This window comes from Miscanthus floridulus, chromosome 3, assembly GCF_019320115.1.
Source record: "Miscanthus floridulus cultivar M001 chromosome 3, ASM1932011v1, whole genome shotgun sequence".
NCBI lineage: Eukaryota > Viridiplantae > Streptophyta > Magnoliopsida > Poales > Poaceae > Miscanthus > Miscanthus floridulus.
In genome coordinates, this window is record NC_089582.1 from 149,494,597 (window position 1) to 149,508,053 (window position 13,457).

The 13,457-nt window shown below is 49.2% G+C and overlaps 2 protein-coding genes across 3 annotated transcripts; one reads left to right on the forward strand and one right to left on the reverse strand.

Moving 5' to 3' along the window:
- The first annotated feature begins 507 nt into the window (after positions 1 to 507).
- Positions 508 to 3,208, forward strand: LOC136547509 (WUSCHEL-related homeobox 11-like). Of its 2 annotated transcripts, XM_066539450.1 has the most exons (3): positions 508 to 1,338; positions 2,214 to 2,389; positions 2,707 to 3,208. In XM_066539450.1, the coding sequence occupies exons 1-3, from the start codon at positions 744 to 746 to the stop codon at positions 2,719 to 2,721; spliced, it is 786 nt and encodes a 261-aa protein (XP_066395547.1). In that variant the 5' UTR covers positions 508 to 743; the 3' UTR covers positions 2,722 to 3,208. The 2 variants fall into 2 exon arrangements, with proteins under 2 accessions (XP_066395547.1, XP_066395546.1); XM_066539449.1 differs by having other exon boundaries at positions 2,214 to 3,208.
- Positions 3,209 to 7,232: 4,024 nt separating this feature from the next.
- LOC136542808 (cyclic dof factor 1-like) lies at positions 7,233 to 10,770 on the reverse strand. Its single transcript, XM_066535417.1, has 2 exons — positions 10,607 to 10,770; positions 7,233 to 8,885 (listed from the first exon to the last, which is right to left on the reverse strand). Exons 1-2 carry the CDS (start codon positions 10,691 to 10,693, stop codon positions 7,524 to 7,526), a joined length of 1,449 nt encoding a protein of 482 aa, XP_066391514.1. The 5' UTR covers positions 10,694 to 10,770; the 3' UTR covers positions 7,233 to 7,523.
- Positions 10,771 to 13,457: the final 2,687 nt, after the last annotated feature.

Below are 13,457 nucleotides of genomic sequence, written 5' to 3' on the forward strand. Positions count from 1 at the left end.
TGACGTATTGCTGCGTGTGCAGAGCAAAATCGATTTCACACTACAGGTGACCTTAGATCTTAAAGGTGGAGCAATAGTAAGAAGCATAGTTTTTTTTATTGAGATTATGCTAGCTAGAATTCAAACTCAAGACAAAGCCTAAACTAATGAAGAAAAGATGAACAATTCACTTATATCTGGACACTCTCCATGTCGAATTTCCTTTCCTAGAACGTGCAAAATGCACACACTGTGCTAAGAGCAAGTTAGGACAAGCTATCGCACCATGTCAAGTACAGCATCAGGAGGTATATGATCACTGTTCCTGTTCTTCTTTCACTAAAACAAGGAAAAACTAGCATATGCATATATATGCACATGCTACACACCTTAGCATGTTCAGAAAATAAAAATTGCACTCAAAAGGGGGCACATTCCATTGCACCCCTAAGCAAGGTAGCCCCTTGGATCTCCCTATAAATTTGCGCAGGCAGCACTCACATTAGTGTGTGGAAGCAGCAAGCAACACTGTCTCCTCTCCTCTTCCAGTTCCAGCTCCAGCTCGATCCATCTCGTTTGAATAGCATATATTAGTGCCGCAGTTCACTGGCCAGACAGAGACTAAAGCAGGCAAGCAGCAGCTCACTTCAGGCAGACGAAACAACATCTCATCACATCAGATCAGAGCATCACCCGATCCTATTAATTCCAGCCTGCAGACTGCAGTAGCCGCGCGGTGCCCAGCGATCCATCCGGCCATCGACATGGAGGGCGGCCTGAGCTCGGAGCGGCACGCGGCGGCGGAGCCGGTGCGGTCGCGGTGGACGCCCAAGCCGGAGCAGATACTCATCCTCGAGTCCATCTTCAACAGCGGCATGGTGAACCCGCCCAAGGACGAGACCGTCCGCATCCGCAAGCTGCTGGAGCGCTTCGGCGCCGTCGGCGACGCCAACGTCTTCTACTGGTTCCAGAACCGCCGCTCCCGCTCGCGCCGGCGCCAGCGCCAGCTGCAGGCGCAGGCGGCGGCCGCGGCAGCCGCAGGCTCCTCGTCCTCCTCGGGATCGCCCCCCACGACCGGCCTCGCGCCGGGACACGCGGAGGCTTCGTCGACGATGGGGATGTTAGCGCACGGCGGGGCCGCCTGCGGCTCGTCCGCGTCCGCGTCGTGGCCACCCTCGCCGCCGCCGTGGTCGTGCGCGGGGATGATTGGCGACCTGGACTACGGCGGCGGCGACGACCTGTTCGCCATCTCGCGGCAGATGGGCTACGCCAACGGTGGTGGCTCCGGCTCGGCGTCCTCGGTGGCCGTCGCCCCCCACGAGCAGCAGCAGCAACTTTACTACTCGTCGTGCCAGCCAGGTGAGCGCGCCAAAAACCACGCCATGCATGCATGCTTCATGCTCTGGATCCATGGATCGATCCTCGATGCTTGGTTTTCATCGAGTTTAATTCCTTGGTCGTCGTGGGCTCTTCTTCACTTTCAAGTTGAGGGAATGAAATCCTTTCACTCCTAGCCCTCCTTTTGGGTCATATCCATACTGGCATGCAAGGCACAAGATCATCAATTCATCAATACCAGCCAGTGGATCTGATCCATAATTTATTTGCTATACGCATGCACAGAGTTCATCCTTGACTTCTTTCCGATCGACTCTAGCTCGATGACTACTTGTTCTCTTTGGCTAATTAGCTGTGCCATACCCATGACAACAATTAGATCCATATAATGGGTAGATCAATCATAGCATGCACAGGAACTTAACTGGAAGAGGGACAGTTCTTGATGACGGATGTTCATTTTTGTTTGACCGAGAGCTCATCATCGCCATGTCATATCTGCTAATCAAGACAAGACTGCTTGCTGTACTGCTCTATTATGCTTATGCAGTAGTATTATACAATGCTAGCTAGTACTATACCTTAACACACATGCATGCGATATGCTAGAGCTGCTGCGCATGCAAACAAATAACATGTTTCCCTCATGCTGTGCTGAATACTTATTAAGAGACCCAATTCCAATATCCTAGTTCATCAGTACAGCCTGCATGATCAGAAGATATAACAATATAATTCGGCAAACAACTATACAGTGTCAAAATTAAGGAGTACCAATATAGTTGTTGGCAATCTGTAGTTATATTTTAAGTCGCCTGTCGTCGTCGATCCTTGCATGCATGGACCATGGAGTGGAAGTGGAACGAACGAACTGACATATAATTAACTTTGGTCAGCGAGCATGACGGTGTTCATCAATGGCGTGCCGACGGAGGTGCCGCGGGGGCCGATCGACCTGCGGTCCATGTTCGGGCAGGACGTGATGCTAGTGCACTCCACCGCCGGCCTCCTCCCCGTCAATGAGTACGGCGTCCTCACGCAGAGCCTGCAGATGGGCGAGAGCTACTTCCTGGTCAGTCCTACGACTTCGATCAGTAGTAGGCTGCTAATTACTTTCTCGAATGCTAGCTGAATGATGATGATGATCCATCTTATTCGCTTCGTTTCTGTGGCTTATAAGCTGGCTGATGCTATTTTATTGTGAGAGAAAAACACTATATCATAGCTGATAAGCATGGCTGATACGATCAAGCGAACCGGGTGATCCCATGATGAAGAACCAACACTACAACGATGACATTTCATATGCATGCAATTTTCAGCTTAGCATAACATGCTGCATGTATTGATCCGACAGTTTTTGTTGTTTTGTTCCCTAATGTTGGACAGGTCACGAGGGGCTAACTAGCTAGCACATTGCATTGCCGATCGACGTCGACCGGGAGCTAGCTAGCTGTAGTGTAGTATTACCTTGGAATTGGCTGTTATTCGGGTCGGAGATGCATGCATGCATACTGCAAGCTAAGCAGTGTACATGTCGTCAGTGAACCGTGGACGTGCTACGCCGCCAGAAGCTTGCTGCTAGCTGGAGTTACATATGTGTGTGCTCGTCGAGCAGGCTGCAGCTAGCATTGCCGTCCGTCCGGTCGTCCCTGATGACATGGAATGGAATCCAAACGTGCAGTGTGTGATAGACAAGAGAGGCAATGCAGAGAATTGGAGCAGCATGCATGCATGCATGATATGGGCAGTATATATAGTATAAATATAGCATCAAGCAACATGATATATACAGTTAAAAAGAGTGTACCCAATAGTACTACGCATCCACATCGATCTATGTGTACTCAGATCAATCATATTGCAACCATTTGCAGTTGGTTTATGGCCATTATCGAGGTCATTCTTCACTGTCTGTACTGCCCAGTTCTGTTCAATTCTGAATCGAAATCTGAATGCAATGCTGCTCTGCCACTCTGGTGTGGTCACACATCAGGTAACCGTAACCATCCAACGACGTCGTTAGGGTCAGTCAGGGACGACGACGACGACGTCGATGCGTGTCGAGCGCACTCAGCCGCAAGTGGCGAGCTCACCGCCCCCGCCGACCAAAAGGAGGCCACCGCGTGTCCCGCGTTTCCTTCCGGTCTTGCTTGGAATGAATCTTTGCCGACCGGCCGCCAGCTTCACCAATCAGCTAGCGCACAAGCAGACAACACTACAACAGAGTGGCAGCAGCTACCCTCTTTGGCTCTTCATTCTTTTAATCTTTTCACGGTGGTTGTCATAGACCGATGACAGTCAAACGAAAGTGTGCCTTCTAAATTCTTCTTGGCATAGTACAACAGTAGTAGTACACTACAATGTTAAAAGTTTCAGCTCCAGCTAAATCTGCTCTTCTTTAGTTCCTCTAAAAAAAGCGGTTTTTATTTTTTAGTAGCTTTTACTTTTTACTCGAGGCACCTCCTATATAAAAAGAATGCTTGATAAAATTCTTCGTACAAGATAAAAGGATAAAATGATCATAATATTATTTTTTCTCTTTTTTACCTATGGCCATCCCACGCTGCCTCCGCTCGGAGGATGGAGTGTTCAAGAAGGAACTACACACTTGGACGAATGAGCTAGGTGAATCCACTATTTTTGGCTGTCAAGAACCTAGGCGTGGAGTGGTGCCAAACAGATCCTTAATTAGTGCAAAGATTTGCTGCAAAGTCAAGCTCTCAAAGAAATTACAAGTTACTAAAGTCCCCTTTGGCACGGCTCATCCAAAACGGCTTCACCGGTGAAGCCAAAGCCGGTGAAAAGCCAGAAAAACTGGCTTTTCTCGGCTTCTAGTTTATTTTAACCCCGCCTTACAAAACGGCGTCACGCTACAGTGTCTCGATTTGCGCAAAATAGATGCCATGCCAAAGAGACCCTAAGAACATACTCTACCACTAGCCCCTTTGCGCTGCTTCTGCACGACTGTACCCATATCCATATATATATATATATATGCCTGTGACCGGAAGGCCCTGGGTTCGAGTCGCTGTCTCCTCGCATTGCACAGGCAAGGGTAAGTGTCGGGTACCATAAAAAGGGGTCCCCTAAGTAAGAACCGAAAAAATCGCTTAGACCCTGTAAAAATCGAAGCCAAGAGACAACTACTGGCCAACCCCCACCTTGTCCGAGGCTCGGCTGGACCACCCGGCCCACCTCAAACAGATTCTCCGCCTCGCTCGAGGCCCCCCACGTAAGGCCTCGGACGGGGTACCGATTCTCCGTCTCGCTCGAGGCCCCGCACGTAAGGCCTCGGACGGGGTACCGATTCTCCACCCCGCTCGAGGCCCCGCACGTAAGGCCTCGGACGGGGTACCGATTCTCCGTAAGGCCTCGGACGGGGTACCGATTCTCCGTCTCGCTCGAGGCCCCGCACGTAAGGCCTCGGATGAGGTTCCGATTCTCCGACTCGCCCGAGGCCCCTCCCGCCAGGCCTCGGATGAGGTACCGATTCTCCGCCTCGCTCGAGGCTGGCTCGGCAGCCACCCCGTCACCGCCGCCTCGACCGGGACGTCACGCCTAACTAACGCGGCCAACCACTCCCGCGACGTTAGCCGAACGACGGCTCGACACAGCGGAGTGACCGACGAGATGGGAGTCGCCTCAATACCATGCCGTCCGAGACAGGACGGGGCAGGGGTTACCGGCCGCTGTGCTCGGCACTGTGCCCACGACTGACACCCGTACTGCACTGTGCTACCTAACCCCTGCTCCGAGGACAGCGCGGCGTGGGGAGTCATGTCCGGGTCCCTATAGCCTCAGAATCAGTGTACAGGACCAACTGCCCCCTCCGAGCCTCGGCAATCCGCTTCAGGGTCTCGGCAGCCTCGGGATTCGCGACCGTCGAGCCCCCCGATGGTTCGGCCTCTGCACCGACTGAGCCTCGGCTCTCTACGCTGTCGACATACAGCGATCGACACATCGTCCACAGCATGTGCCATGCCCTGCGTCAAGCTATCACTGGAGCTCCCACGTCGCACAGGATCGAGCATGACCGGCGCGTCGCTCCAGTGCATCAAGGACAAGACCGCTCCGTCGACCATGCCGCCATAGTGACAAGCCACAGGGCTGGGCATACCGCCTCCGCTCACGAACCGCCGCGTAGCAAACATATGTATCGCCCCTGTCCCCCCTCCCCCCTTCAACTATAAAAGGGAGTGACCGGGGCCATTTCTAGGGGGACGGACGAACACAGACACTCACAAGCTCACGGGTTCACGAACTCACGCATAGACGCACGCACAAACAGACGGAGATTCAAACACACACACGCGCAAGCAACGTGCAACACTATGTAATACGCACGCTTCCTCGCTGCCTGAGATCAACATCTCAAGCAGCCCACACCGCTCCACGCAGAGACCTGGGACTATCTCTCTCTCTCGTCCAGCTTGTAACCCCCTACTACAAGCACTTTGGTGAAAGGAATACAAGATCGATCTCTCAGACTGGACGTAGGGCACCTATTGCCTGAACCAGTATAAACCTTGTGTCTCTTTGCATCACCATCCGGGATTAAGGGCACGCAGCACATTTTCACTAGTTGGTTGAGGGCCCGCCGGTCCAAAACACCGACAGTAAGGCTTGCCACTAACACCTTTCCCCAGACCCCATATAGAGCGGGAGCTCTCTGCATTGGGTACGTCCTCTTTTTTATCCTTTCTGCCAAACACATGTGTGACCATATAGGCATATGGTATATACTATCATAAGTTCACTGTTGCGTGATCCCTTGTAACACTACTACGTACGTACAATGTTTAAAAAAAACGGAGTGCTGACGATGCGACCTAAAGCTCTGCTCTGGCTCTGGGATGAACGAAACAAGCTTGGACAGAGTTCGCTTCTTCGGTAAAGAGGAATCAGACGATTCAAGTGGAGTTTGAGTTCTCTACCAACCAAGTAGTTTTAGGTGCAGTCTCATGTCTTTGACGACAACCACTGTGTCTGACGCAAAGACCACTCTTTGCTGTCTCTGGTTAAAGACGCCAACGACTGGCCTTCAGCGCATGAGACCGCAGAGCAGACCAAGTAGTTTTAGGTGCTCTCAAGGCCTAACTAACGACCCAGTTCGAGCTCTGCGGGATCAGTGGCAGAACTAGCGGCTTATGTTGTGTCGTGTCATTGTGTGTGACCCAAACGCTCTGCTCTTCGGTGCTCCAGCAGTATTTTTTAGCGAAAGAACAATATTTTCTCTCACAGCAATCAGCATCAGCGTCGACATAAGTCAAATTTCAGTGAAACGTTAAAACTGGGTGCCGCATGACTCAGCACGCATACAAGAAGAAGGGTCGGAGTTCAGAGCACGCGGTTCAATTCGCTGCACCCAGCCACCTGTCACATCTGCAAAGAGGGTTAGTTCTAGCTTTACGACTTGTGAGACTTCAGTAGAGGGATGCTGATGGTATAAAGGCAGGCAGCACAACGACAATGGAGCAAAAGGCACAGGGGGCATCCCAACTAATCGCAGCGCAGAGTAGAGTCTCCTTAAAAAGGCAACGGAAGCACTCTTCGTAGTTCTGTTATTCATACCATACATTGGCCGGCAGTGTAACCTGCCGGCTTCTGCTTAAAAAAAAGAAAAAAGAAAAAAGAAAAGGAAGCCCAAGGCAGCATGTTCTTAATCCTACTCAGTACTACTGTACTTCAGTCTTCAGTGCTCATCACTCAATACGGGCCTATGGATGAGAACTAAGAACTAACAGCCTTCAGTACACATAGGCCCAATAACAAAAGCAAGAGAGAAAAAAAAACCCGAGCAGTATTGGATTTTGCACATCAAGTACAGAACTGCTAATCATTTCTTCAGACTGATCCTCCCGTCAGGGGGGTATACTTGTTGCTGAACAGCGTGTAGTAAACAGGGGATGCCATAGCTGAATGATCAACGTAATACAATACTCAAGGGAAGCTATTAACAATTATTCTTGTACAACCAAGCACACGCTGGAAACCTGACCATGAACCCAATATGTTGGTGCATGCTCTACAAGGAAACAACAGAAAATTTCAGGATGTAATCTTCCAATGGTACAGTAAGGGTGCCTGCTGCCTTGGACAGCAGCAGCACCTACGTTGCCAATCATTGTACAGAATATAGAACTTTTTTTTTCTTAATATAGCATCGTCTTTGAATAATATCACACAGGTTCAGTAATACTCTATTATGTTGTCTCCTGAAAAGATCGCGAGCGTGACAGAGCTGCTGGATTTGCTTGCAGGGCTCGAGCGGCACCGGATATCTGCTCCTGCCTTTCAGGTTTCGACTGGAATGGTCTGAACATGCCTCGATCACCAGGCTCGATCCCAAGGGTGGTCCAAATTGAGCTCTTTGCAGCTTCAACAGGGTCATCGATCCGAAGCGTTTTGGGGATCCATAAGCATCTTTCTGCCTTCTCATCTCCTTGAGGTTTGGAGTCCCTGGAGTGCTTTCCTAGGACAGGAGAGCCGCTGTTGGAACATGTGCTGCTGCTTATTGGAGACGATGCTGACACAGTAGAGCTAGGTCCGAGCCATGGTGCGTTCCATGCTCCGTTAGGCCAAGGAGTAATGAATGGCCAAACCGAAGGTGGCATGATCGGAACTGGAATTGGACCGCAGAATCCCGGTGGCAGTACAGGCACAATTGGTGGCACATTCCATTGAACATTACTGCTTGTGGTGCCATTTTCTGAAGAATTTGCTGCTTCGGCTGGGGCTGGGCACACCGCTGCTGCCATGGTGGGAATGCCATTCCATGCTGGACTCCATGGGTACACAAAAGGCAGACCAGGGAAGAATGGTATAGGATGCACAGAAGTGACTCCATTACTTTGCCCAATAATTCCATTTTGATGTGCACTCGCTGCTCCTTTTTGTGATTCATTCCCTGGACCATCTGATGATGTAGAAGGTGGGCACGTCTGGTTTTCTCCATTTCTGGCCTGTGCTGCTGAGGCAGGGTTGGCACTCTTAATCTGCTCTTCTCCAATCTTCAGCACAGAGGCCATAGAGTTGCAGAGAGGGGAATCAGGTCCGAAGCTAACTGCTGCTTGATTTCCTTTTATGGACAACGGAAAGAGGGAAGCCTCTCCCCCAGGAGTACCTATACTGCTGCCTGGAATCAATATGCTGCGGCAATTCACACTGGAGCTCTTGCTCTTGCGTCTTCCAGCACCGACAGGGATGTTTCTCATGCTTCCACCTGCAGTCCAGTACCTCTGACAACTCTTGCAAAAATGCCTTGGTTGCTTAATGTTGTAGTTGTTATAGTAACAGAACTTTGTATCCATGCTATTGCAACGAGGGCATGGCAGGATTTTGTCTGGCTTCTTCAGGACCTTCTCTCCACTCGGTACATCACCCTCGGTCTTGGCTATCTCCAAATTGGACTCTGATCCCGATATTTCGTCATTGCTGGGTGTCTGATTCTCACACTCACTGGAATTGTTAAGGCTAGAACTATTCGTCTGATCAACGTCTAATTCCTGATGTGTGCATGGCTTTTCCCCAGTGACCCTCATGTCCCCTGTATCTTCACATAAATCCTGACAAATAAATTAAGACTAAGTAAAATAAATGCATTGAGATAGCAGCAACTATGTTCTGCAAGATGCTCTAAAGTCTGTTTACGTAAGAAAAATAGGTCAAATAACAAAACTTTAGAAATCCAAGGACTCAAACAAGTACTCGATGCTTATATAGTTATATGATTATATCTAAGACATTTACTCAGTGTTTGCTTAGAAGACACATGATTATATATCCTCTTCACTATATCCAGTGATTATCTTTGATTCCTTCCTTGCACAAACTAAAATTCTTGGCAGCTAAGCAAAGCCTTAACATCTTATTTTGTAAAAGAGGAATGCCTTAATAGGCTGTTCTCAGAAAACAAACTAGTTTGCTAAGATGGTGAAAGCAGATGTACTTCACTGGTGTATCATATTCCATCAAGATCTGGGTGATGACGGTGTTACTGTACTTATTGCAATCAACTAATCTCTCCGGTATGGTATCATTGACAAAACTTCTGCTTGGTTACAGTGTACTTTTGACGTTAGTACTTTGACAGTGTTACATCTTATATGGTTGTTATCCTGTGGCATAGGATCATTACCTCTAGTAACAACATAGTGGGTAGGCCCATTTTGTTTCAGTATTTTGGGAAATTCGAGCTCAATCAAATCGGCGCTCAGGAACAACTGTGTCCAAGGCACCATAACTGCATGTGGATCCAAACCAAGATTTCACAGTAGCTTAACCCTATGGTCTCAAATTTTCTGGCTCAGAGAAGCAGTAGCATCAAGTTAAAACTTTATAGAGGATCCCTGTATCAGCCTACCCAAGACGGCTACAAACACCAAAATCAAGAAACCACAACATACAAACTTACAGCAGAAGAGCAACTGCAACTTTGCATCACAGTAGTGACAAGGGATAGAATAGAGACCTTCATAATTCAGGCTGTTTAGAAACACTCTCCTTCTACAGAACCGGATGGGTAGCCACATCAAGAATGAGTGCTTAGGGGTGGAGGGTGGGGGTAGGAAATCACTAACGAGCCTATCCACACGAGTAGCTCTGTCTGCATATTCTCATAAAAACTGAAGCATCAGTTGTTCAGAGACAAATTGAAAGTCTTATGGAGTTATTGCAAAACACAACCCCAAAATCAACTTTCTGCAATTGCACCAACCAGCTTAACGGAAAAGTAGGTTGCCATGATGTCTATCTAACCTAACCTAGTCTCCATAGAAAAGAAACAACAATCGGCAGCTAGAGGGAGAATCAGGCCATATCTTGCACTTGCAGTACTACTAGGACTATCTGCAGACTTTCTAACGAGAACAGGGGCAGCAGCACAGAGCAGTTGCAAGTATTGGAAAAGGGGAAAGAAAGATAGGCTTGGATCATGAAACCCGTAACTTTTTTCTCAAATCAAACAATCGAAAGGAACAATAAAGAACATCATGAACTGATGAAGAACTGATGGGGAAGACTGAAGACAGCAGCACCGTTTGGGGGTGCTGCAGTTGTCCTGGAACTCCTCACAGAATCTGAGGTAGAGGCGGCCGAGCTCGGTGCAGAGGAGGATATGGGCTGGGAGGGACAAGTCGATGGGTGGCGGCGGGTTGATGAAGAAGAGGTTCCGGACACACCCCGGCAACGAGGAGACGCGGCCAGCGGGGGCCGAGGGTCCCGAGGAAGCAGGAGGGGAAGGGCAAGATCAGGTTTTGACGAGAGAGAGAAGAGGGTGCGAGCTCACCTCTTCCGGCGGCTGCGGAGGTGGGCGGGGCGGCGCCACGTGGGATTCCGGCGGCGGGCGAGGGGACGCGGCTCCGGCGAGCTCCATACCATACGGGCAAGATCCGACAAGTGGAGTTGGCGACGCCAGAAAGGGTAAAAAGATTTGCCCAATTTGTGTCACGCGTTCGTGCAACCACGCCCACGCACTATTTCTCAAATTGCATACTGGTCCTGTCTAGTGTACTACAGTACCAAGTACCAATGGCTGCGATCCAAATGTTTTTTTTTTGTTCTTTTTTATTTATTTTTTTTAAAAAAAATCTTACGAATTGCAGTTCAAGCGCAGAGGCTCATAAACTTGCACACACATACACTCTGTTCATAAGCACGTTTGAAAGACCGAGCCAACAATATTAAGATTATAACAAAGTTACCATAAACACATCATTATCGACGAGTGTGTTGCCTACCGCTTATTGTTGGTCCCTAATGCTATTTTTATAATAAGGGTATGTTTGGTTCTCATTAACTAAAATTTAGCTACTAAAACCAATGACTAAACTTTAGTCACCCATGTTTGGTTTTAGTGACTAAGGTCCCGTTCGCTGGTCTGAAACTTGGCTGAAACTGGTTGAAAAACACTATTCTGATTGAAATATTGTGAGAGAAAAATACGGTTTCGACTGAAAAAAGAAGCCGAACAAGCCAAATTTCAGACCAGCCGAACGAGGCCTAAAAGTGACTAAAGGCTATTAAAACAGTTCAACAAAGGTCAAACTACCCCTAATGAATGCCCAAATCAGGGTGATGTATCAGCAATAATGAGAGGCAGCCCTTATCCACTGGGTACTTCAATCCACTTTTAACTACTCTCGGATGACTAATGTGACTAAACTACTTTAGTTCCTTTTTAGCCAGTTTATTTGGTAGTTTAGTAGCTAAAGTGAGTAAAGTTGAGTAGGGTAACCAAACATGCCCTAAAGAACAAGCTCGTTGACTCGGTAGTAGTATGGATCTAAAGATGTGTTGAATTAGCATAGTGGTATAGCATATATTAACGTCGTTTCCCCATTTTTATATTAAACCCCCAGAACCAAATCATTAGATATTTACACTAGAAACTATGTACATTTAGCATGATAAATATAAATATCCATTGAATTCTTGATTTAAAATTCATGCTACGCTATAATTTATCCTTTGGCCTCGAAATTTAGCTTTCGACTAAAACTACCCAGAGTTGATACCTAGCGCTTGACATAGAAATAGCCCCCAGTCCACCATCCAAGGTGCTGTAGTTATGGAACAGCCAAGGGGTGTTTTTAACAAAAGAGGCGCCAGTGGTTTACTTTACCGGGCTCGGCCGGTTCCCCGCGACCGGCCCGGCCGGTCGGGTCCAAGTCAGCGCGCGGAGGGCGCTCCTGAGCCACGAGTTCACGCGGCGTGGGGACTACGCGCGCCAAATCACCCGGTGGTTCAGGCGGGCCCGGGTGCACGTAACCCCTCCGGCTGGAGAGATTTCCCCTTTCGCTAAATAAAGCCGTGCGCATCCACGGGAAAGCACGTGTCGATGTCACGTGGGCCCGGTGGTGTTGGTGACCCACATGTCGGTGAGCAGGAGGTGGATTGATGCCCCTGTGGAGGTGGACAGGTTTGGGCTAGAAAAGCAATGGAGGCCGGCAAAAGGAGCTTTCTGCTTTTATTAGTGCTTTTGGTTATGGACCTACACATGGGCCACTCTTATCCTCATCCTCTTCCTCTCCTTAGAATTTACTAGGTAGCGTGTCCGTATGTTACTACGGGATAATTAAATTTTTTATACTAAAAATATACGGATCGCACGATAAGATAACAATACTGTTAAATTAAATACCGACGTCAAAGTGACATTTAATTTAAAAAGCAAAGTTCGTGAAATTAACACAGTCACGAAGAGTGCGACGTCGCAGGCTCACAAACTGCATCATGGTCTTTGAGGGATCCGACACCATCTGCTCCAAGCGCCAGCACAAAGTACACTACAGAGAGGCATGCGTCCTCGAGATAGCCATCCCCTCCTTCCTTAGCTGATCGGAATCTCCGATCACCTTCGATCAGAGGGATCATCCCTTCCACGTCACTAGACCAGGACGCTACCCACTCATCATCGACCCCATCATCCGTAAGAAGTGCCTCACCATGGTGTTGATGGACGGAGGGAGTGGCCTCAACATCCTCTATGTCGACGCCCACGATGCCATGCGCATCCCCGAGTCGGAACTCCGCCCAGCGGGCTCTCCCTTCCGTGGCATGATCCCAGGAGCACAGGCGTACCCTGCTCAGGGGATGGAGTGGTTCTGATCTCCCCAGACAGGAGTAGACTCCGCTACGCCATCCACCTTCATTTCTCAGTCTCAAACAATGCTGTGGAATATGAGGCCCTCATCAATGGGCTGTGCATCACCATTGAGCTCGGCGCTACGCGACTCTACGTCCGTGGCGACGTGGCCTTGGTCGTTGACCAAGTCATGAAGGAGTCCTCCTACAAAAGTCCCCTCATGGCAGCATACTGCTAGGAGGTGCACAAGCTTGAGGACAAATTCCAGGGGATCGAGTTGCATCACGTCCCCCAAAAGAACAACGATGCCACCGATTTTCTCGCAAAATTGGTCGCCAGGCGGGATCCATCTCTGAGCGAGATCTTCATCAATGATCTCCATGAGCCATCCGCCCACATCCTGGAAGGTCCAACCCAGACACACCCTGACGCCAAGCCGGCACACGGGGGCTCTGACATCAACGCCAAGCCGGCGCTCAGGGGCTCTAACCCCAGTGCCTCCATGACGACGCCATCCACGGACATCATCATGTTGGCACTCAATCAAACCGAC